This window comes from Moschus berezovskii, chromosome 7 (assembly GCF_049115385.1).
Source record: "Moschus berezovskii isolate FMDL1 chromosome 7, NW_MosBer_1.0, whole genome shotgun sequence".
Classification (NCBI taxonomy): Eukaryota; Metazoa; Chordata; class Mammalia; order Artiodactyla; family Moschidae; genus Moschus; species Moschus berezovskii.
In genome coordinates, this window is record NC_142466.1 from 31,214,916 (window position 1) to 31,240,454 (window position 25,539).

Sequence of the window (25,539 nt, forward strand, 5' to 3'; positions counted from 1 at the left end):
GGTGATGCCATCCAACCGTCTCATCCTCTGTCGTCCCCTTCTCCTCCGGCCTTCAATCTTTCCCAGCACCAGGGTCTTTTCCAATGAGTCAGCTCTTCTCATCAGGTGACCAAAGTATTGGAGCTTCAGCCTCATCATCAGTCCTTCCAATGAGTATTCAGAGTTGATTTCCTTTAGGATTGACTGGTTTGATCTCCTTGCTGTCCAAGAGGCTCTCAAGAGTCTTCTCCAGCACCACATATGAATTTTGGAGGGACACAACAGTCTGTCCATAAGAGTCAGTAAGGACTCATCTTTGAGTTGAGTAACTGAATTTTTCCAAATGCAACTCTGTTTTCCATCATTGTGTCTAACAGACTTTCTTCTTCATGGCTATCCAGTCTTTATTCCCTTTTTAAACAGGAAAGGCAAATGACAAATGAAATTGTCCATATAGCCTTTACCGACCCATTCCAGAACTCTGAGTTAACTCTCAAAAATGACTCATATACACCTTGTTGGCAAGCCCTGAACAATAGCTCTGGGGTCCCCAAAATCCATGTTCCCTTGTGTCACTTAGAGATTTTGAGCATAGGTCTTTAGGTCTGTAAGACCAAAATGATCCACAACCCAGTAGTGAAGAATTTTTATGGGTTGATCTTTTGAATTTCAAGCATGACATTCTAGTTCTGTAATAGACAAAGTGAAAGCTGCTGGTGTGTTGACCACACTAATTGGCCAACCAGTTTAGGGAAACAAAAATGAAGATGAGATGAAAACCACGTACTGTCCCTGAGCCAGCTGGTATTTATGGTGGGAGTTCATCAGTTCAGTTCAGTCGCTCAGTCGTATCCGACTCTCTGCGACCCCATGAATCACAGCACGCCAGGCCTCCCTGTCCATCACCAACTCCCAGAGTTCACCCAAACTCATGTCCATAGAGTCGCTGATGCCATCCAGCCATCTCATTCTCCGTCGTCCCCTTCTCCCGGCCCCAACCTTTCCCAGCATCAGAGTCTTTTCCAGTGAATCAACTCGTCGCATGAGGTGGCCAAAGTATTGCAGTTTCAGCTTTAGCATCAGTCCCTCCAATGAACACCCAGGATTGATCTCCTCTAGAATGGACTGGTTGGATCTCCTTGCAGTCCAAGGGACTCTCAAGAGTCTTCTCCAGCACCACAGTTCAAAAGCATCAATCCTTCAGCGATCAGCCTTCTTCACAGTCCAACTCGCACATCTATACATGACCATGGGAAAAACCATAGCCTTGACTAGACGGACCTTGGTTGGCAAAGTAATGTCTCTGCTTTTTAATATACTATCTAGGTTGGTCATAACTTTCCTTCCAAGGAGTAAGCGTCTTTTCATGACTGCAATCACCATCTGCAGTTATTTTGGAGCCCAAAAAAATAAAATCTGACACTGTCTCCACTGTTTTTCCATCTACTTCCCATGAAGTGTTGGGACCAGATGCCATGATCTTTGTTTTCTGAATGTTGAGCTTCAAGCCAACCAATTCACTCTCCTCTTTCACTTTCATCAAGAGGCTTTTGAGTTCCTCTTCACTTTCTGCCATAAGGGTGGTGTCATCTGCATATCTGAGGTTATTGATATTTCTCCCGGCAATCTTGATTCCAGCTTGTTCTTCTTCCAGCCCAGCGTTCCTCATGATGTACTCTGCATAGAAGTTAAATAAGCAGGGTGACAATATACAGCCTTGACGTATTCCTTTTCCTATTTGGAACCAGTTTGTTGTTCCATGTACAGTTCTGACTGTTGCTTCCTGACCTGCATACAGGTTTCTCAAGAGGCAGGTCAGGTGGTCTGGTATTCCCATCTCTTTCAGAATTTTCCACAGTTTATTGTGATCCACACAGTCAAAGGCTTTGGCATAGTCAATGAAGCAAAAATAGATGGTTTTCTGGAACTCTCTCGCTTTCTCCATGATCCAGCAGATGTTGGCAATTTGATCTCTGGTGCCTCTGCCTTTTCTAAAACCTGCTTGAACATCTGGGAGTTCTCGGTTCACATATTGCTGAAGCCTGGCTTGGAGAATTTTGAGCATGACTTTACTAGCGTGTGAGATGAGTGCAATTGTGCGGTAGTTTGAGCATTCTTTAGCATTCCCTTTGTTTGGGATTGGAATGAAGACTGATCTTTTCCAGTCCTGTGGCCACTGCTGAGTTTTCCAAATTTGCTGGCATATTGAGTGCAGCACTTTCACAGCATCGTCTTTCAAGATTTGAAATAGCTCAACTGGAATTCCATCACCTCCACTAGCTTTGTTCATAGTGATGCTTTCTAAGGCCCACTTGACTTCACATTCCAAGATGTCTGGCTCTAGGTCAGTGATCACATTATCGTGACTATCTTGGTCGTGAAGATCTTTTTTGTACAGTTCTTCTGTGTATTCTTGCCACCTCTTCTTAATATCTTCTGCTTCTGTTAGGTCCATACCATTTCTGTCCTTTATCGAGCCCATCTTTGCATGAAATGTTCCCTTGGAATCTCTAATTTTCTTGAAGAGATCTCTTGTTTTTCCTATTCTGTTGTTTTCCTCTATTTCTTTGCATTGATCGCTGAGGAAGGCTTTCTTATCTCTCCTTGGTATTCTTTGGAACTCTGCATTCAGATGCTTATATCTTTCCTTTTCTCCTTTGCTTTTCGCTTCTCTTCTTTTCACAGCTATTTGTAAGGCCTCCTCAGACAGCCATTTTGCTTTTTGCATTTCTTTTCCATGGGGATGGTCTTGGTCCCTGTCTCCTGTACAATGTCACGAACCTCCGTCCAGAGTTCATCAGGCACTCTATCTATCAGATCTAGTCCCTTAAATCTATTTCTCACTTCCACTGTATAATCGTAAGGGATTTGATTTAGGTCATATCTGAATGGTCTAGTGGTTTGCCCTACTTTCTTCAATTTCAGTCTGAATTTGGCAATAAGGAGTTCATGATCTGAGCCACAGTCAGCTCCTGGTCTTGTTTTTGCTAACTGTATACAGCTTCTCCATCTTTGGCTGCAAAGAATATAATCAATCTGATTTCGGTGTTGACCATCTGGTGATGTCCATGTGTAGAGTCTTCTCTTGTGTTGTTGGTAGAGGGTGTTTGCTATGACCAGTGCGTTCTCTTGACAAAACTCTATTAGCCTTTGCCCTGCTTCATTCCGTGCTCCAAGGCCAAATTTGCCTGTTACTCCAAGTGTTTCTTGACTTCCTACTTTTGCATTCCAGTCCCCTATAATGAAAAGGACATCTTTATTGGGTGTTGGTTCTAAAAGGTCTTGTAGGTCTTCATAGAACCGTTCAACTTCGGCTTCTTCAGCGTTACTGGTTGGGGCATAGGCCTGGATTACTGTAATACTGAATGGTTTGCCTTGGAAATGAACAGAAATCATTCTGTCATTTTTAAGATTGCATCCAAGTACTGCATTTCGGACTCTTTTGTTGACCATGATGGCTACTCCATTTCTTCTAAGGGATTCCTGCCCACAGTAGTAAATATAATAGTCATCTGAGTTAAATTCACCCATTCCAGTCCATTTTAGTTCACTGATTCCTAGAATGTCGACGTTCACTCTTGCCATCTCCTGTTTGACCACTTCCAATTTGCCTTGATTCATGGACCTAACATTCCAGGTTCCTATGCAATATTGCTCTTTACAGCACCGGACCTTGCTTCTATCACTGGTCACATCCACAACTGGGTATTGGTTTTGCGTTTGCTCCATCCCTTCATTCCTTCTAGAGTTACTTCTCCACTGAGCTCCAGTAGCATACTGGGCACCTACCGACCTGGGGAATTCCTCATTCAGTATCCTATCATTTTGCCCTTTGATACTGTTCATGGGGTTCTCAAGGCAAGTATACTGAAGTGGTTTGCCATTCCCTTCTCCAGTGGACCACATTCGGCTGTGGTCCATGTGATCAGATTGACTAGTTTCCTGTGATTATGATTTCAGTGTGTCTGCCCTCTGATGCCCCCTCACAATACCTACCATCTTATTTGGGTTTCTCTTACCTTGGTCTTGGGATATCTTTTCACAGCTGCTCAAAGAAAGCGTAAATCTCTATTGCTCAAGCCACCTAGTCTATGGTGTTTGTTGTGGTGGCCCAAGCAGACTAATACAGTAACCATATGGATATTTATTATTTTAAAAAATTTCATTTTTAATAGATTTCCTTGGTGGTAAAGCCCTTCATGGAATGTTTTTTGGCACCTTCTACTTGCCAAATAGATGTTGATTTCAGAGCTTTTGACTGTGTTAAAGTATGACTGTGCATTTTTGGTAATTTTACCTTTGAGAGCTCCAACTCTAGTATTGTTTTTAGCTCTGCACAAAACACAGAATCAAGGTGTCACAATATTATGAGTCTGCTTGGAAGCTTTGTTTCAGATAAAAACTGCTTACAGCCTATCTACTGAAATAAAAAAGCGTTTTCTCCTTAGGGCTGTGGAATTTTTCCTTTCATCTTATGAAAGGAAGACCTTTCCTTAAAAGGTCTTCTATTTATTCCTCTTACCAAACAGGAAAGTAAATTAGATTGTTGACATCACTATAGTCAGTGAATGCTCAATAAGTGTTTGATGAATGGATATATGGGGAAATACAGTTATCGCAGTTTCCACTTTCACATGAAAAAATTGAATTATAGAATTTTATTGCTTGGAAGTATTATAAGTCACCAAGTCAAACTTCTTTCTTCTGGACATCTTTGAAGAAGTTATTCTCCTAACCATTTATTAAAAATAATAATAATAACTTTTACTGAGTGTTTACTCTGTGCCAAACACAGTTCTAAGTACTCTTCCTAGATTATCTCAGTTAATTTTATATAACTACAGTCATGTTGTAAAAGAATGTCCTGGAGCACAAGTGGATCTTCTTTGTCTATTAATCCCTTCTCCAACAATCCCTTCATTAGATAAGACACTTTCAAGATTTCTTCTCTCTTTAGGAGCATCCCACGCACACACCTTTCCACCGGTTCCCAAGGAAACCTAATTGGAAAAATAAAACATACCACCTCTGTCAAAGAGAGTATTTTTAATGCTTCAATAATGAAAGAGGACAGATATAGGAGGAGAAGCACATCATCCCTGTTCAAAGATGATGCTGTTTTGTCGGGCATATTCTTCCCCTGAGGTTCCATTGCCTTTTGAACATGGAATGCTGGAGTCTGGAAATAACCCACCTCCTGTTTCACTGCTTGCTAAAGTGAGCCTCAGGAAAGTTTATGATTGTAAAGGGCTTAATCCATCTCCTCCAGTGTCCCCTAGATATTCATTTTAGAAGTAGCCAGTACAGGATTATCCACCGTTATGAGAATCAGGGGTGACATCAAGCAATGAAATGCCCGTAAAATCTCAAGCCCTCATTTTGATGTACTTGCCTGTCACCTCATCCTATATCAAACCTGAGCTAAATTTCTGCACATTTTTCTTGGACAGAGATGCTAAAGGACAAGTCTTTCTTTTTCATCTATATCTGGAGTTCTGACATTCATTGATATCTTATCAGTACCCACATTTCTTTTGTAAAAAAAATTTATTGGAGTATAGTTGCCTTGCAATATTGTGTAAGTTTCTGCTGCAAAGTGCATCAGCTATATGGATGTATGTGTGTATATATGTGTGTGTGTGTGTGTATATATATATATATATCCCCTTTTTATGGATTTCCTTCCCATTTAGGTCACCACAGAGCATTGAGTAGAGTTCCCTGTGATATACAGTAGGTTCTCATTAATTATCTATTTTATATATAGTAGTGTGTATATGTCAATCCCAGTCTCCCAATTCATCCCACCCCTCCTTCCCCTCTTGGTGTCCATACATTTGTTCTATATGTCTGTGTCTTTGTTTCTGCTTTGCAAATAGGTTCATCTGTACCATTTTTCTAGATTGCACATACATTTGTTAATATACGATACTTGTTATTATCTTTCTGACTTACTTCTAAATTTGTACCTGGCTCTTCAGAGATGTCACTCAAGGAGGCAGAGGAGGGAAGAGAGCATCACAGTGGCCCCCACTCCCCACACACACTCCCAAATCTCCCCTTCATTTCCCCTTCAAAGCTGCCTTGGATGCTATAAGAAAAATATGACAGACTGTGTAGCTGACTAATGGAAATTTATTTCTTACAATTTGGGAGGCTGAGAAGCCCAAGATTAGGTGGCTGTTGCAGCCTGCTTCCTGGATCGTAAATGGACATTTAGTCAATATGTCCTCATATGGCAGAAGGGCAAGCTAGCTTCCCAGTTATGTATAAGGACACTAATCCCAGTCATGAAGGCTCCGCCACCCTGACCTGATCACCTCCCCGACTCCACCTCTGAACACCATCACTGTAGGGGTTAGGGTTTCATTATACAAATTTTGGAGGGACACAAATATCCCATCCATAGCAGACTCAAGAAAAAGAGTGCACCTAAGAATCAGGTGCTTCTGATCAGCTTTTTCAAGAAGGTGGGCCATCCAAACCACCAGAAATTAAGCTCAAGAAAATCAAGCAAAATTATGTCAATTACATGTTTAGTGTTTGTCATAGCTAGCATTGCTGTTTCAGTAGATTTGATTTACTTCAAAAAGCTGAGAAGCCAGGTGTAATTGAGCGTAAAGCACATTCATACCTGTTTTTTAGGAGTGAGGAGGGAAGGCCATGTGGTATTTTGGAAGAGCCTTGGGTTGGGTGTGAAAGGAACCTGGCACTGTGACCTTCCTTCTTTCTGCATATCACTTCATCTTAGGGTCCTCAAGTAATGGGGGTGGACTCAACGACCCGGGTCTCCTCCAACCCTGAAATTCTGGGGCCCCAAAGCCCCTCTGCCAAATGATTGCAGAGGTCTCTGATTGCAGCTTGTCTTTCATGATCATTCACTGTCCATATGATGAAATGAATGACAAGTTCTTAGACGGGAAGGTAGTCCCACATTAAAACAATGCAGGGGACAAATAAACTCTGCTTCACAATGACAAGGTTTTGAAGGACTTTGGGGGCCTATAAAGGGGTGAGGTACACCAGGTCCAGATGCCTTGCAGGTGGCATGGATGTGTTCTTTCTCTATTCCAGCATTTCCGTTGACTTGCCTGAGGGCACACAGCTAGTTAGTTGCAGAGATGAGATTAAGGACAGAAGGGAAGAGGATTAATGTTTTCTGATCCCCTGGTCTCTTTCAGGTACTGTGCATCCTGCGATTGCCCCAGTCTATAGATGAATGCCTCCCATGTAGCCTAGATATTTCACATGTTTTATTAGTGGCTTTTGTTGAGGGTGACAGTTTTAATATTCTTGATGCACGCACCCACCCAGCCTCATGTCTCAGGCTCGATGAATGTTTTTATGGATAGTTTTTCCCCACTTCCAGTCCCAGGGGACCCTGTTGGGGATTTGTAGCATGCACCACACTCCATGAGCTTTGCCCTGGGCACCTGTTTGGCTGTACAGTGTAGAGGTATAACTGGTGTTTTTTCCTACAGATATATTATAGAATCAGCAGCAATAATAAATGTATTAGGGACTATTATTTTTAAGTTGAAGTACAAATCACTTCCTGGAGAAGGGAATGGCAACCCACTCCAGTATTCTTCCCTGGAAAATTCCATGCACAGAGGAGCCTGGCAGGCTACAGTCCATGGGGTTGCAAAGAGTCGGACATGACCGAGTGACTGATACTACTACACTACAAATCACTGTAAATCTTCACATGCCCCCAGCTTGACCTTGGCCCAGGGTTTTAGCATAAATGAATTCTGTTTCTGCATAGATATGAAAGTACTGGCATTGTACTTTATCGAGCATCATGCCACACTGAAGGGACTTTCCAGGGAAAAAAGGTGGCATTCTGTAGTGCTGAACTGAGTGGTCCTTTTGTGGGGTTAAAGGAGAATCAAACCCCCACCAAGTTGAGAGCGAGGCAGGTTCAGGTTATCCTCTGAGACTGCTCCTTGTGAACTGGAGATGAGATGTTATTACCGATCAATAAAACTGAACTCAAAGATGGCCTATTTTCAGATGCCTCCTGGGCGTTCATTTTAATTCTCTGCTAACAGAGATTGCATTAAAGTGGGCTCACCTTCACACTGGAATTCTGCACAGTGCCCTTCACAGATAAAAATAAGAAATTGTGTTGCTTCCAAGAAATATTTTTCTGGCTGGAGAGGCAGCTACTGGACTAACGAATCCAACTCAGGCCCTTCCACTGGAAACCTGACACTTATGCTGGGGCAAACCTTCCAGACCAGGTACAAGTGGAAATAGTACAAGAATCATGTACAAAGAAGCTGAACAAATTCTCATGCTGCTAGACCACAAATAAGACAGACTGCTGCCATTCCTCCCATTCACTAGATAAAGGGAAAATAAGTTGCTTGCTCTGGAGACCTCCCAATAGGTGCTGACCCCTGGAACTGTTCTTGTCTAACTGTAGGTAGGTATTCTGATAGCCAGACCTCTAGATTCCAACCTTCAGTATTGATAAATGAATCCAAGAAGGTGGTTGTCCATTTATCACAATGTTGTCACAAAGAGTAACATCTCACCTCTCACTTCTCCTCTCTTTCTCTCTCTCTCATAAAGTTATCCCCAAAATTCTGTAGGATCACTGCAGAGTTGTATTTCTAGGTCTGTCCCACCTTGCTTCACAAAGATTTGGGGCTGCTTGCAAAATACACCTGATGAAAAAAAAAAAGGATAAAATGACTATTTTTGAGAAAATGCAGCAAAGGATGGAAAAGATAAGGGGAAATGTATCAGTAAGACTAGACTAGAAAAGACTAGACTAAGGTGAGCTCAGATCCCAGTGCTGTGGTTGCTGGTCAGGGGTTACAAATTTGCCTCTGAACTCCCCAGTGCAAAGAAATAAATAGCATCATTTCCCTGATTCACAGATGTCTCAAAGTTTCTAGAAGAAGCATGAGTTTTCCTAGTGCTAAGCTGTGAAAGATTTTTCTCCCTTGATTCCTCATAAAGAGGCCACCGGATCAGCTAGGATAAGGTTCACCGTTAGCAACCAAAACCCCAAAATGACAGTCACTTAAATAAGATAGAATTTCGTGTCTCTCCCAAGTCTTTATAGGCAGCCGAAGGCCAGAATGGCTCTTGATGGGTGTCAAAAGTCAGATCCTTTTATACTCTTTCTCCACCTTGTGGGTGCAAGACGACTGTTCAGACTCTGGCCAAAATGTCGCCATTCCTGGCAGCCGGAAGGAGGAATGAGTGATGAAGGATACACCTCCACCCTTTAAAGACACATCCCAGAAGTTGCAGAAAGTATTTCCCATTCCATCTCATTGGCCAGAACTTAGTCCCATGACAACACCTTGCTACAAGAAAGGTTGGAAATAGAGACTTTATTCCAGGCCCAGGTAAAAGGAGGCCTTCTGTCACTAAAGCACAAGAGCAATATGTTAGGTTTCTAGGGCTGCCATTAAAAAAAAAAAAAAATCAAAGGCCAGGTGGCTTAAACCACAGAAATTTATTTCCTCACAGTTCTGGAGGCTGAACATCCAAGATCAAGGTGTCTAGAGGTCGTTTTCCGCTGAGGCCCCTCTCCTCACTGTTGGCGGCCTTCTCGCTTTGTCCTCCCGTGGTCTTTCCTCCGAGCACGCACATCCCTGGTGTCTCTCTGAGTCCTAACCTTCTATTATAAGGACACCAATCGCAGTGGGTTAAGACCCACCATAATGGCCTCATTTTAACCTAATCACCGTTTTAAGGGCCTTGTCTCCAGTCACAGCTAAGGTCCTGGGGGCTGGAACTTCAACACAGGAGTTTGGAAAAGACACAATTCAATCCGTAACAGGCAGAATAGATACTAGAGAACAATCAGAAGCTCTTGCTGTGTCATTTGCCAGCATCCTCGTAATAGGTAAAGGATAAATTCTTTGGTGCTGTTTGTTCTGTCTCCCCTTTGAAATTCAAATCTCTTGATCCTCCATACCTACTCTTCCTGCCAGGCTGCATTGGCTCCTTCAAGAGTGGACAACCAGAACGTCACTGTGTGGAAACTTAGAGTCACGTGTTTTAGTCTCAGGTTTCCCACATCAGGGGTTGTTGTTTAGTTGCGAAGTTGTGTCCAACTCTTTGCAACCCCATGGACTGTAGCCCACCAGGCTCCTCTGTCCATGGGATTCTCTGGGCATGAGTACTGGAGTGGGTTGCTGTGCCCTCCTCCAGGGGATCATCCTGACCCAGGGATCAAACCCACATCTCTTACATCTCCTACATTGGCAGGTGGGTCCTTTACCCTCTAGCCCCACCTGGGAAGCCTGTGTCAGGGGTTGCAAAGTCAGTCATTGCTGCCCTGATTTTGCATAATTCTAAGGATTCTACGGAGACCCCAGATCTTACACTATTCTAAACCCTTCTACCGTGAGACAGTTTACTTTTTCTTTCTGGATCATTTTTGCATTTTCTCTGGATATGCTACAGAAGTTTTAGGAGGTAAGGATGGGTGATTGCAAGGTCAAAGCCAGGATGCCACGACTCCAGGAAAAACTGGAAAATCATTGCCCAGCCTCTCCTGGGGTTGAGACAAATGAGCATGCCAGCAGCCCCAGCTTGGGCAAAGGCAAAACAAGCCCCAGACTTGGAACAGTACTTTTTTTCCACTTTTCTAACTAGCTTGCAAGCTGTCACCCATTGAACCAGAGTGAGATTGCACTTGGCAAAAAGACAAAGAGAATTTCCCCTAAGACATGCTGACAGCCTTGCTCCCTGAGTACCTCTCAAATCCTCTGCAGGGTTCTGGGCCCCTGAACTTCTGTCTATGGCAAGCTTCATCCACAAGAAGCCATGACGTCCCCACAGAGAGCACTGTTTGTGTAGCCTGAGACCCAGCATCTTCTCCTTGTCCATTTCTGCCCTAGCAACAGCCACCTTAAATGCAGATTTTGGAAGCCGTACAATATAGCTAATTGTTTGCGTTGGATGGTAGTGTGTTTAGAGCTTATGCATCTAAACAGACAATTATTTTCCACTATTTGCTGGTGGCACTGCCTGCCTGGTGACTTTGGCAGATGGAGAAAGGAGCTAATCCGTAGGTTATAAGCAAAAGGGTTATTGATGAAATGTCACCATCTGTTGGTGTCATTAAAATGATATGAGTCATAAGGAGTTGCTTTTGCTTTTTTCTCTGAAAAAAGATTAACTTAGAGTTTAGAAAGAAGTTTCTAGATTGCAGATGGCAGTGGGGGACCTGACCATTGGCGGGGGGGAGTGTTCATTCTGGAAGGGGGAAGAGCTTGATGACCAGATCAGATTGATGGGTCTTCAAGGAAGTGCTAGACTCCTCTCTGTCTGAATAAAACCACTCACCTTGCATGAGACAGGGTACTATTACGTGTGATGTAAGGTCTCAACTCTCCCATGATCCTCCCTATTCCTGAGGCATCTCCCAGGTGGGGAGCATAAAGTCATTCATTTGGATTTAAACAAGAAAGATCATATCTGGAAGGAAACAGTTAACATGTACCTCTTTTCTAGTCTTCACTGGTCTCATTACACAGAGATTATTCATGTAGTCAACTGACCCCTTGGGAGGCTGGGTGAGCCCTGTAGGGAGTGATATTTGCTACATCTGCTGCATCTTCTGGGAGAAGGTGGACGTGGCTCAGAGAGGAACCAGGAACAGCACACCCAAGCTTCTGTCGGGGTACGAGCCCTAGGGATGGGTAAAGGAAACAGTGGATGGACCCTGCATAGCAAAAGAAACAGCTTTTGCTTTTGTTGACTTTCTCTGTTGACTTCCTGTTTTCAGTGCCATTGATTTCTTCTCTGATTTTTATTATCTCTTTTCTCCTGCTTACTTTGGATCTAATTTGTGCTTCATTTTCCTGTTTCCTAAGGTGGAAACGTAGATGACTGATTTTAGATCCTCCTTCTTTTCCAACATATTGCAGAACGAAGAGATGGAGAACATAAGAAGCATATTTAATGAAGATCCAGACAACCCAAATAATGTGCACCAACTTCCTAATTCTGCCTTATTACCTAATCCTCTTAATCCCCTCGTATTTGGTGTTTAAAATTCTTTCACCTGCTGCCAAGGACATACACTCATATAGAAAGAACCTTTTTCAGTATGGCTTAAGATTAGCTTTTTTAATTATTTGTTTCAGCTCCTAGAGAGAAAGTGAGGGTGATTGTGTGAGCCACTAAAAATCCTTTTGGCAGTATTAGGGTATACATTATAAATAAGTAAACATAACACGGTAGCAGGTCGGGCATCACACTCATTCCTGTCTCTCGTCACATGCTTTTCCTGTAGACCACATGGCCTGAGACTAGGGAGAGGTGCTGGTGGGATTCAGTGCTACTGCTTGAAATACTCCAGGATACCGGAAGCAAGAGTCCCAGGTGGGGGACACAGGGGAGCAGGAGCTGTGTGGGTTATTTATATGGTCTCAAAAGGAAGCATCAGTGGAAAATTCCTATTGATATTTTTAGATCTGACGCATGGTCCTGACTGCTACACTTTCATTTTTAAACAAGCAGGGAAGGGAGTGATGGATGCTATCTGCAGTACTGTGTTGGAGGTTTGGAGGGCCCATCTGACAAGCTAATGGTCATCCTGCCAGGCCCTGATCTGCCTTCTGCCCCTTTTTGCTCTGGGAGTTCAAAAGCTGCTGACTTCAGCAGGCAGCAAATAAAACGCAGGCTGCTTGCTGTCTGGACAGAAAACACTGAGATTTACCCCTAGCTCTGCGGCCCTGTGCACTCCACACCCACACCTTCAGCACCTCTATATCCATTCTCCTATTTCTCTGCGAATGCAACATTGTTGTTGTTTAGTCGCTAAGTCATGTCCAATCATTTGCGACCCCATGGACTGTCACCCGCCAGGCTACTCTGTCCATGGGATTCTCCAGGCAAGAATACTGGAGTGGGTTGCCATGCCCTCCTCCAGGCGATCTTCTCCACCCAGGATGGAACCTGAGGATTCTTTTATCACTGAGCCACTAAGCCAAATATATGTTGCATTCAACAGGGGAAGCCTGAAAATGCAACACAGATTTGCATAATTGGGGTCTTTTGCTATGCAGATGTGGTTTCTCCTGTGAAGTTCATGGATCGGAGCTGTAATTCACCCCAGTTGAAATGATCAATTCAGGAAGCTAGAGAATGCTCAGGGAAAGGAAAGTGAAGTGAAGTCGCTCAGTCATGTCTGACTCTTTGCGACCCCATGGACTATAGCCCACTAGGCTCCTCCGTCCATCAGATTTTCCTGGCAAGAGTACAAGAGCGGGTTGCCATTTCCTTCTCCAGGGGATCTTCCCAACCCAGGGATAGAACCCGGGGCTCCCACATTGTAGGCAGACGCTTTACCATCTGAGACACCAGGGAAGATAAAAAGGAAAGGAAGTTCTTAAATCCTCATTCCTGAGCAATGTATTTCTTGTTCCTGAGATTCAGACTATGACAGATGGGATTCTCTTATAGACCTAAAAAGTCCATGGACGAAAGCAGCTGAGATGACCCAAGAAAGCTCCTAGTGGGATCCAGAGATTCCCTCCTTGCTTTGTGGCCTGAGGACGTTATTGTCTTTTTTGTTTATTTTTTTATCTCTCTGTTTCTACAACAGACCACAGAGACAGGTGAAGATGAAGAGGACCAGCCTCTCAGCCTGGCCTGGCCTTCTGATCCACGCAAACAAGTCACATTCCTAATTGTTCTCCCCATAGTGTTTCCTCTCTGGATTACCTTACCTGATGTTCGAAAACCTGTAAGTCAAGCTTTTTTTTTTTTTTTAATTTATTTCTTGTCGGGGGAGGAGGGGAAGCACAGCATATAACAAAAGCCTGCTTCTAAAAGGAAAGGAAAAAAGGATGACATATACACATGCGTATGTATATGTGTGCTTGAAATTTCTCTGGACAGATGCACGATAGCGATTGTTCTGGTTAGCAAATATACATAATGAACCACCCCCCAAACTTTTCGGTGTGAAATGACAACCAGGTTATTTTGCTCATGGATCCTGTGGATCAGGGATTCAAATGGACACACTGGGGATGGCTGGTCTCTGTTCCAGAATGTCTGTGGCCTCAGCTGGGAAGGCTTAGATGACTAGGGGCTAGAACTATCTGGTAGAGAAGGAAATGGCAACCCACTCCAGTACTCTTGCCTGGAAAATCCCATGGACAAAGGAGCCTGGTAGGCTACAGTCCGTGGGGTCCGAAAGAGTCGGACACGACTGAGCGACTTCACTTTCACTTTTCACTTTCATGCATTGGAGAAGGAAATGGCAACCCACTCCAGTATTCTTTCTTGGAGAATCCCAGGGACAGAGGAGCCTGGTGGGCTGCCATCTGTGGGGTCGCACAGAGTCAGACACAACTGAAGTGACTTAACAGCAGCAGGAGATTTCTTCACTCGTGTTTCTGGCACCTGAGCAGAGATGATTCAAAGTCTGGGCTCAGTTGGGATCGTCTCCTAGAGAACCTATTGTGTGACTGGGGTTCCTCACTATATGGCGGCATCAAGATAGTCAAATGTCTTACATAAGATGTCCAGGCTCCAAAAGTCAGTGTTCTTGACACACAAGGAGACACTCCTTGGTCTCTGGTTAGTCTAGTTTCAGCAGTCACATAGAGTCACCTCCACTGAACGCTACTAGTCAGAGTGATCATAAATCTGTCTAGGGCAACAAAATATATATCAGTGTCCTACAGCATATGACACCCTTGATGGCAGCAATTTCAAAGAATTTGCAACCATGTTTTAAAACTACCACAGTGATTATCTCTGCAAAGGGGAAATGAAGGTCTGAGGCAGAAGGGTGACTTACATTTTGTTGACTATTTGTATACATAAATTACTCATTCAATTCAAAAAATAATGTAAAGCAATGCATTCGCGTGGTATAAATGCGTACATGTCTGATCTGCTCCATCCAGGATTATCATTACCATAATCAATATTATCATCTTCCATGATTATGTACTGGGTGCTATGAACACAATACCATCTTATAATCAGCAGAGTACAGTCTGAATGTAGATCAGCTTAAAAGAACATCCCCTCCAGTGTTGTCAAACTGGGTTCTTGGGCCACTGCCCCAAAAGGTGAAAGAACTAATGAGAAATTAAGAAATAAAGAGAAACAGCTCCCCTTTTTTATTATGGGCCTTCACACACGTACTCATTCAATAAACATGTATATCTACTAATTATATATATATATAAAATATAGGCATAAGTAGGAAAAAACTTAGGCAAAAGGAGTTAACTAGCTCACGCCTGGTCACATCCCAGGGCATGGAACTGAGATTGACATGTGACCACACAGCTTAGGTTCTTCCTCATATTTCTTGGTGCCAGAAGGTAAAAATACAAAAACATTTCTAAAAGCATTTGGAATAGAATACTGCAATAATATCCAGCATAATTTAGCATCCTTCTTCAAAAGCCCCGCTATGATCCCACTTTTCTCATTTGAAAAAGACTTGAGAAACATCCTGTCTCATTACTCTGTTCTGACCCAGAAATAAGCCAGCCTGACAGAGAGCCTTGTCCTATCAAGTACAGGCCAGGAATGGCCCCTCACAGAAAGACCCCTGGCTTTAGACGTTTGCTAGGAAAGGGTGAATGTAGCAGGTGTGGCTCATTTAAAGCTGTATCTAGGTTTCTTTGTTCAAGATGCTGTTACAGAGCATCTGCTCTATACAAAGGCCTGGCTTCCTGGAAACCTGCAGCCGAATAGCTGGACTGCGTTCAGTTTCTTCTTGGCTCCCGTCACAAGGACATTTCTGAGATGCACATGCTCTCATGCGCCCACTCACTCATTGCCTCTCTCCTTCTCTCTCTGTCACCCTTGCTCTGCTGTTTAGCTCAGTGCTTTTGCTTAGCTCAGGGAGGAAGATGTGGGAGACAGACAAGGTTTTTAAATCCCCACAGCAGGTCTAGTGTGATATGGCCCAGAGCAGAGGGGCCTGGTTCACTAATAAGACTGATCAATGTTATAAAGTAGATAACCAACATGGACCCACTGTGCAGCACAGAGAACTAGGCTCAATGTCTTATAATAACCTACAAGGGAAGAGAATCTGAAGAATATATACATATAGTATATATATATATATAACTAAATCACTGTAGTGTACACTCGAAACATGATATTGTAAATCAATTCTACATCAATTTTTTAATTTAATAATAATTTTTAAAATAACTTTTAAAGAAAAGAGTAATCGATGTTAGTGCACAACAGCTGGAGCCATCAGGAAGACGTGCAGGAATGGGAGGAGGTTGCCAGCGACTCAAGGTCCTGGAACCTCAGGGCTGGGTGGGACTCAGAGCAAAGGCTGGCAGAGTACGCATCCCCTCTGTGATCTGAGTCAAGGAAGCTGTTAGGGAAGATCAGCGTTCTCAACCAGGGACTCCTGGACCACAAACTGGACTCCACCATGGCTATAGTTAGACCTGCTCTGGCTGATGCCGTAATCCCCAGGGTGCAAAGCAAGCAGATGCAGCTGAACAGGATACTCCCCATGCAGTGCCGCTGACTGGTCATTCGCTGAGCAGTACCCCACAAGAGCCAGCCCCCACAGCGTGTGCTGGGGTAGCTGGTGGGGTTTTTCCTCACTGTACCCCCAAGGGCCATTGCTGGATGGACTGGATTTTTTTCTGTCTTTTTCTGAGCATACCGTGTGCTGTTCCAGGCAGAAATGAGGCTCTTAGGTAGAACCTTGGGTGTTTGTAGATTTCCTCAGCAAATATTTATTGAACACATATTATATGCCAGGCATCAGGCTTTATGCCCTAAAAAAGACATAAAGTCACACATCAGTCACAATTCCTTTTTTTTTTAATGTTTTGGCCACACCACGCTGGCACGTGGGATCTTAGTTCCCCAACCAGGGATCAAACTCACATCCCCTGCTTTGGAAGTACAGAGTCTTAACCACTGGACCCCCAGGAAAGTCCCACAATTCCTATTTTTAAGCTGCTCTAAACTCAGTAGAGGAAACAGAGCACGTCCCTATAGAGCTACAGGGCAAGATTGTACAGCCTTACTTGTGAGAGCAGCTTGACTCAAACTCAGGTCTCCTGACTCTGGAGCATTCTCATGCTACCATCTTGACTACAGTGGTTTTCCCACATGACACACGCATTGTGCAATCATGGGAAAGTCACATCTCAAATCTCGACCTCATATTTCCTCCTTTGTGAAATACAGGAGTGGAGAAAGATCTCTAGATTTCTGGCCAGCTGTAACATTCTGTGATTCAGGAAAACATAGATAACCATCGTATAATAGTCCCAGTTTACTCTCAGAGCATACTGGCTTGAGTTACATGGTCAAAAAAAAGCATGCTGATGGTTACAAAGGCCAGTAAGCAGCTTCTTGCTCATGCTCAGCTCAAGAGAGTTTCATTAGGTTTGATCTTGCATAAGTTAGCTTTTGTTGTATAACATCCCAAAACTTAGTGACTTAAAACAACAAGTATTCTTTTAGCCCATAATCCTCTGAGTAGGTGATGTAGCTGAGGCTCAGCCTGACTACTACTCACTTACACAGCTGGAGGCTGGTTTGTCAGCTGGAACACCTTGATTCTGTTCCATGTGGTCTTCTGTCCTTAAGCAGTCTAGCCTGGGCTTATTCACGTGACGGCCAAGTTCCAAGAGTAGTGAGAATGAAAGCCACAAAGCCTCAAAGAGCTAGTTTAGAGTCTGCATGCTGTCATTCCTACCACATTCTATTGGTCAGAGCAAGGCCTAAGGCCAGCCCAGGTTCAAAGGCTTGGGAAACAGACCTTATCTCTCCGTGGGAGGAACTGTAACCTGATGTGGCCATTTTTTTCAGTCTGCCACTGTCCTCATGTCCTGCCACAGAGCCTCTTGAAAAATTACCCAGGGAAAGAAGAGACACTTGCTACTCCTCAGAGCCTGATAGCTCTGCCTCCTAAGTAGTTTTTGACTTACCCATGGAGATGAACATCCCAAACCTTGACGATAATTACAGTGAAAACTTGATTTTTTTTAATGTATACACATCTAGTTTCAGAGTAAATTGTACCCCCACTTGTTTTTATTTTCACTTCATTTATATGCAAATTGTATGACAGTTTTTGCTGAATTATGCATACTTTCAGCTCAGATAATTAATGTGGGTTTCACATTTATAGTTTTCTTACATTAATGGCTTTGTTTTAAAAGTCCAAGAACTGAAACGCAACCTTAATGAAGAATATGTCTTTGGTGAAAATTGAAAATAATAAAGGAAACAAAACCCCCCCCAAAGTTGTATTTTCCCATGGCTGAGGATGGGTGTTCTTCCAAAGCAGGAATGCATGAGATATCAAAACTTGACCCATCGGATCTAGGAAGGTGCTTAGAACTCACCCAGGATTTTGCAGTTTCTGTCATGCATTAGTTCATTGACCAAGTATTTATTACGTGTCTACTATGAACCAAGGACAGTTCTAGCAAGGATGGAGTAATTGAGGCCCTGAGAGTTTGAGTGACCTGTCCGAACAAGACCACTAATAAGAAGCAAAGCCAAGACTCTAGGCCAGATGTCTGTGGTCATTTTCACCTCCCTGAGTTTCAGTTTTTTCATGTCTTAAAAATCAAATTGAGGTTAATATTGTCTAATAACAATTCCCATTACTATCTGAGCACTTGTTCCATGCACGGAGTTCGCTAGACATTTCATGTGCATGAAATCCTCAGTACAACTAGATATTGTTATTCCCCTCATTTTACAGAAACTGAGATATAGAGAGATGAAATAATTTGTCTCAGGGCACATTGCTGGTAATTGATGAGCAAGGACTACTACTGGTCATAGTAATCCAGAGACCATACTTTTAATCTTTAACAGGATTGCTTTGAAGAATTTTGTTAAATATGTACGCCCCAGAATCTTGCACAGAGGAGATGCTCAATGAATATTTTTTTAATTTAAATAAGTGAAGAGATGGCCAATTTGTGCCACCAGCTAATGTCCAGCAATGTTTTCTAAGCCAAGAAAGTATCATTCTGATGTACTGAAAACTTCTAATGAGAACATTAGCTGTCAATTATACAAGTAAACCATTACATTGGGAATGAAATGGACACATGTGCCAGCCAGCACATGGACACAATTTGCTTTCTGCTAATTGGTGTGAGGCCCATCCCAGCAGATGTCAGAATGAGCCACCATTACGAACCATAAATTGACACATCAGAGCTTGGCTTGAAGAGCTCTTTCTTCCTTGCAATGAGTATTAGTGTTAGTTGCTCAGTCGTGTCCAACTCTACGCGACCCTGTGGACTGCATCTCTGCCCAAGGGATTCTCCAGGCAAGAACACTGGAGTGTGTTGCCATTCCCTTCTCCAGGCGATCTTCCCAACCTAGGGATCGAACCCAGGTCTCCAGCATTGCAGGCAGATTCTTTTACCCACTGAGCCACCAGGGAAGACTTCCAATGAGACTGATAACTAACTGTACAGGTTCTACTGGGCAGTGATAACTGGAATGAGACCATAGAGTCCAAAGAAGGGGAATAATCCAGAAAAAAATGAAAGAAGGAATTACCTGGGCTGTGAAATCGGAAATGATAAGGTACTCTGATGGTCCAGAAACACTTAACCAAACTGCTGATGCATGAAAAGTTGATGCTTCCAAAGAAAGAACTGTATGGGAGGCTGGGTGAGGCAGATGGTCGTACAGCTGCAATGCTAGTCTGTATTTCCTTGATGTTCTTTATTTTCTGACATTCAGAGCACAAGATAGTATTATGATGATAATGATCATTAAGTGTCCAAAGCTGGGTATAATTTGAGCATTATTGGCCCTGTCTTTCTTTAGGAATGAGTATAACCTGGATTCCTAACATCTAAGAATATGTGCTATATAGAGTCAGACAGACCTAGATTTTAATTTCATGTCTAGTTCAAGATCTAGGTACAGAGTAGGTGCCCAGACTTTTCCTACCCCTAGTTAAGGATGAAGACCTGAAATTTTACAAAGAAAAATTATTTTTATACTTTTTTTCAATGAGTCCCTAATCCAACACTCAGTACATTTATATGTCCAATAATTACTAGTTAGCTTCTTGATTAAGACTTGTAAAAGATGATGCTGTGAAAGTGCTGCATTCAATATGTCAGCAAATTTGGAAAACTCAGCAGTGGCCACAGGACTGGAAAAGGTCAGTCTTCATTCCAATCCCAAAGAATGCTCAAACTACCGCACAATTGCATTCATCTCACATCCTAGCAAAGTAAGGCTCAAAATTCTCCAAGCCAGGCTTCAGCAATATGTGAACCGTGAACTTCCAGATGTTCAAGCTGATTTGAGAAAAGGCAAAGGAACCAGAGATCAAATTGCCAACATCCACTGGATCATCAAAAAAGAAAGAGAATTCCAGAAAGACATCTATTTCTGCTTTATTGGCTATGTCAAAGCCTTTGACTGTGTGGATCACAATAAACTATGGAAAATTCTGAAAGAGATGGGAATACCAGACCACCTGACCTGCCCCTTGAGAAACCTATATGCAGGTCAGGAAACAACAGTTAGAACTGCACACAGAACAACAGACTCGTTCCAAATAGGAAAAGGAGTACATCAAGGCTGTATATTGTCACCCTGCTTATTTAACTTCTATGCAGAGTACATCATGAGAAACGCAGGGCTGGATGAAGCACAAGCTGGAATCAAGTTTGCCGGGAGAAATATCGATAACAGATATGCAGATGACACCACCCTTATGGCAGAAAGTGAAGAAGAACTAAAGAACCTCTTGATGAAAGTGAAAGAGGAGAGTGAAAAAGTTGGCTTAAAGCTCAACATTCAGAAAACTAGGATCATGTCATCTGGTCCCATCACTTCATAGCAAATAGATGGGGAACAGTGGAAACAGTGGCTGACTTTATTTTGGGGGGCTCCAAAATCACTGCAGATGGTGATTGCAGCCATGAAATTAAAAGACGCTTACTCCTTGGAAGGAAAGTTATGACCAACCTTCTCCAGCACAGCATTGGAGAAGACTCTTGAGAGTCCCTTGGGACTGCAAGGAGATCCAACCAGTCCATCCTAAAGGAGATCAGTCCTGGATGTTCATTGGGAGGACTGATGTTGAAGCTGAAACTCCAATACTTTAGCCACCTCATGCGAAGAGTTGACTCACTGGAAAAGACCCTGATGCTGGAAAAGATTGAGGGCAGGAAGAGAAGGGGACGACAGAGTATGAGGTGATTGGATGGCATCACCGACTCGATGGACATGAGTTTGAGTGAACTCCGGGAGTTGGTGATGGACAGGGAGGCTTGGCGTGCTGTGATTCATGGGATCGCGAAGAGTCGGACATGACTAAGCAACTGAACTGAGCTGAACTGAACTGAACTGAAACATCAAATTTTGAATTACAGAGGTTTCCACTAATACATTGATTTGAACTTGGCTCCTTTAATCCAGTTACTTATTTTCTGCCTCTTGAACAGGAATGTTTTATGGTTCAGGGATGATATTTTTCTGATGAGAAATATGTTGAAATAATTTGATTCTGACTTGTGACACTATATCAATGAACGGATATGCAAATGTACAAAAACTTAAATAATAATAAAATAATATTTACATACTTAGTATGTTAACTAACCTGGAAAGGGGACAGTCTATGAAATGAAGACTCTCCCAGGATATCCAGACCATGTGCCATGTTATAAAGTGTGGACATGATACTCCATATCCTCCCAGGATATTCAGAATCAAGCTAAAGACAGGCTGCTACTCAAACCAAACTTGTGGCCCCACATCACAAGAGGGGCCCTTCTCTTCACTGTGACACAGCATGGCCATGGGAGATGAAACGCTTATTACGCCTAGGGTCCTGAAACAGTGACTTGTGACCAGAGGAAAAGAATGGAGACTCTAATCAGCTAAATGCCTTCCATGGGAAAACTTGGCACTGGCAATTCCAAGGCTCAGAGGATCTCATCTCCCGCTGGAGCTGAACTCCTTGCTTTAAAGGAATTTGCTTTTTGGACTTTTCTGATGGTCCAGTGGCTAAGTCTGTGCTCCCAGTGCAAGAGGCCCAGGTTTGGTCCCCGGTCAGGGCTCAGATGATAAAGTATCCGCCTGCAATACAGGAGACCCGGGTTCAGTCCCTCGGTCAGGACGATCCCCTGGAGAAGGGGAGTGGCTACCCACTCCAGTATTCTTGCCTGGACAGCGCAGCCTGGTAGACTACAGTCCACAGGGTCACAAAGAGTCAAACACCACTGAGCAACTAACAGGGAACAAAGAACCTACATGCTACAACCAAAGATCCTGCGTGCCGCAACTCAGACCCAGTGCAGCCAAAGAAATAAATAAACAAATTTTTTTAAAAAGGAATTTGCTTTCAAAGTAACTGTCTCAACCTCCACTTTGAAAAACTGTTTACTTTTTTCCCATAACCCATTAAATAGTACTCAGGTCCTCAGAAAGAGTCTGAGTCTGAAATGTGAAAATATTTCAGCCAAATGTTTCAGGAGAAACATTTAAGAATCAGGTTGTGGCTACTTACTGGGGTCTGGTGTTTTCCCCAGTTGAATCAATCCCACTGGTCATACAGACATCCATAGTAATCAGTGGCCCAAGAAAAACCATGGCCATTGAAAGAAAGAAAATGATTATTGTGAAATTTAACAGGACCGTGTGAATGATAATGAAAGCATATATTAAAAACTTGAAATTAGAGAGAACGCAAGCCTGTTTGGAGCGATAAAACTGTGTTCGTTATTATTGATATTCAAAAGATTACTGCATACAGGTTTATCTTTTGCTTTTAATGAAGCTCTCAAAAGCTGTGGCAGAAGTGTTCTGTGTGACTGCCCAAGGTCAGCCCTTCAGACAAGTGAGATACCATTCATCCAAGTCAACTCCATTCATTTCTCTGGGCAGAATTGGATGGTATTATCAAAGCAAAAACTAAGATTGTCTCTAAAAGTGGAAAGCTTTGAAATAAAAAGTGTTTGGCAATAATAAGTGACTCTCTAAGAATATTATGTTTTCTGAGCATGTTTTAAAGGATCCCGATTTGCAAAAAGAGCATCAGTAAGACACCACTACCATCCAATGCAAGCATGGATTTCCCTGTAGTGGGATTGATAAGAAACATTGTGTTTTACGTATCTGATTTGGGCTGATGTTTGAAAGAAATTTGAAAACTGCTCATATCATACTGTAAGCCTGAGATTGCACAAAGCCTAGGGCTAAAAGCCCAGTTCCATAGTTGGACATTCCATAGTTAAGAGTAGAGAGAGAAGTCACTTAGTCGTGTCCGACTCTGCGATCCCATGGGCTGTAGCCTACCAGGCTCCTGCGTCCATGGTCTTTTCCAGGCAAGAATACTGTAGTGGGTTGCCATTTCCTTCTCCAGGGGATCTTCCCAACCCAGGGATCGAACCCAGGTCTCCCACTTTACAGACAGACGCTTTACCCTCTGAGCATGTTTTAAAGGATCCGAATTTGCAAAAAGGGCATCAATAAGACACCACTACCATCCAATGCAAGCATGGATTTCCCTGTAGTGGGATAGATAAGAAACATTGCAGAGTAGAGACAGGAGAGAGAACATTCCCAAGAGTGTCTACTCTGCGACTCCCGTGGAGAGCAGCACAAGTGGGCATCTGCTACTTGTGTGGCTCCAGTATTTGAGAGACCGGCCATCCTCAGGAACCTGTATTAACTGTGGCTTTTCCTCATGTAAAATGAGCCCACTTGTTTTTGAAACTATTGATCTTTCTTGTTAAATGTAATTAATCCCATAGGCTTTCTGGCAGATGGATTATTAGGATACATGAGTCAAAGCAATAGAGACTGATTCTCATGAACTTGAAGAGGAGGTAGAAAAGGGAGCAGGAGGAGGGGGGATATGGAGTACTGAGGGGCTGAAGGCAAGGTTGAGAAGCCAAGCCTTGGGAGAGGGCAAGAACAGAGAGCATCTGAGCAACCAGCAGTAGGATCAGACCTTCTCTTCAAAAGACTGCCATCTCAGGTGGGACGAATTGAGAGTGGCATTGACATATATACATTACCATATGTAAAATAGCTAGCTAGTGGGAAGTTGCTGTATAACACAGGCAGCTCAGCCCAGTGCTCTGTGACAACCTAGAGGGGTGGAATGGAATGGGGGAGAAGTTCAAGAGGGAGGAGATATATGTATTCTTACAGCTGATTTATGTTGTTGTATGGCAAAAACCAACAACACTGTAAAGCAGTACCATCCAATTAAAAAAAAAAAAGACTTCCCATCTCAGCAGCCAGTTTTATGATGGCTTGGCTTCAACCAATTTCACATTTCTGAGAGAAATCTTAATGTCCCAGCTCGACCACGGGTTACTGATGGGGCTTCCCCAGTGGCTCAGATGGTAAAGAATCTGCCTGCAATGCAGGAGACCTGGGTTTGATCTTTGGGTCAGGAAGATTCCCTGGAGAAGGGAATGGCAATCCACTCTAGTATTCTTGCCTGGAGAATCCCCTAGACAGAGGAGCCTGGCAAGCTTCAGTCCATGGGGGTCGCAAAGAGTTGGAGATGACTGAGCGATGAACACTTTTCACCAGGATGGCAGGCATGGCGTTGAGCTGTCAGATCACCTTGGTTAGTACTCACACTCTCCCCTCTTCCTGGTTCTCTTGCAGTCATCAAGGAAGTTTTTTCCCATCACGTTTTTCGGCTCCATCTCCTGGATCGCAGTCTTCTCTTACTTGATGGTCTGGTGGGCACATCAGGTAAGACCTTGAGAAGGACACACATCTTCCTGGTTTTTCTCTTGGTTGCCAGGTGGCTCATCAGCGTGTTTGCTTTCTGAAACTGGCACAACAGTATTACAGCTGACATACATATTCCAAGACTAAAGGAATTTACTCCACTTAACTTTCCCTCATCTCCTGGCCTTTCTCTGTAGTATGGAATCGAGTTGGCATAGCCCCAGACAGCTGTGTGGAGGAAAGGCAAGTCTCTCCACAGCTTGCCCTCTACAGCCTGAAACCAGGCCAGCCCGGGCCTGGAGGAACGTCAGGGTTTTGCCTGGCTCAGCGGCACTTCCTTTCACTTGGACAGCCACTCACCTCGCATTCTCATCAAACTGGCTCTTAGGAAAAGACGTGGAGACAAGATGGTCTCTCCCTTGAGCCTGAATTTACAAAAAATGATGATATATTTCACTTTTACTACTTCTAACTCAATACCAGTCGTAATGCCCATCACCAGAATAAACTCTCAGGAACTGTTTGTTGTAACACGTGAAAGGAACAATGAGATGCAAAGGTCTTATGTTCGGTCATATGTTCTCAGAGGTACTAACAGTTACCATTATTGACTGTGTACTACCTGAATATGGACAATTCACCTCCCTTTGTCCTTCTACATGGGTATAAATTCTGTGGGGGAGGTAATATTGTTATCCACAGTTTACAGATAAAGAGTTAAGCTTACAGCTAATTAAAGTTGTTTGAAACTGCAATACTTTGGCCACCTCATGCGACGAGTTGACTCACTGGAAAAGACTCTGATGCTGGGAAAGGTTGGGGGTGGGAGAAGGGGACGACAGAGGATGAGATGGCTGGATGGCATCACCG

At 43.2% G+C, this 25,539-nt stretch overlaps 1 protein-coding gene across 4 annotated transcripts in view; it reads left to right on the forward strand.

The window, feature by feature from the left end:
* SLC24A2 (solute carrier family 24 member 2) overlaps positions 1–25,539 on the forward strand; it is a 287,097-nt gene that overhangs the window by 255,866 nt on the left and 5,692 nt on the right. For 2 of the 4 annotated variants that reach the window (XM_055428161.2, XM_088837685.1), the window contains 2 exons: positions 13,565–13,705; positions 24,601–24,690. In XM_055428161.2, the coding sequence (XP_055284136.2) occupies positions 13,565–13,705; positions 24,601–24,690 (231 nt within the window). The remainder of the gene's footprint in view (positions 1–13,564; positions 13,706–24,600; positions 24,691–25,539) is intronic. The other 2 variants (XM_088837683.1, XM_088837684.1) reach the window with 1 other exon arrangement.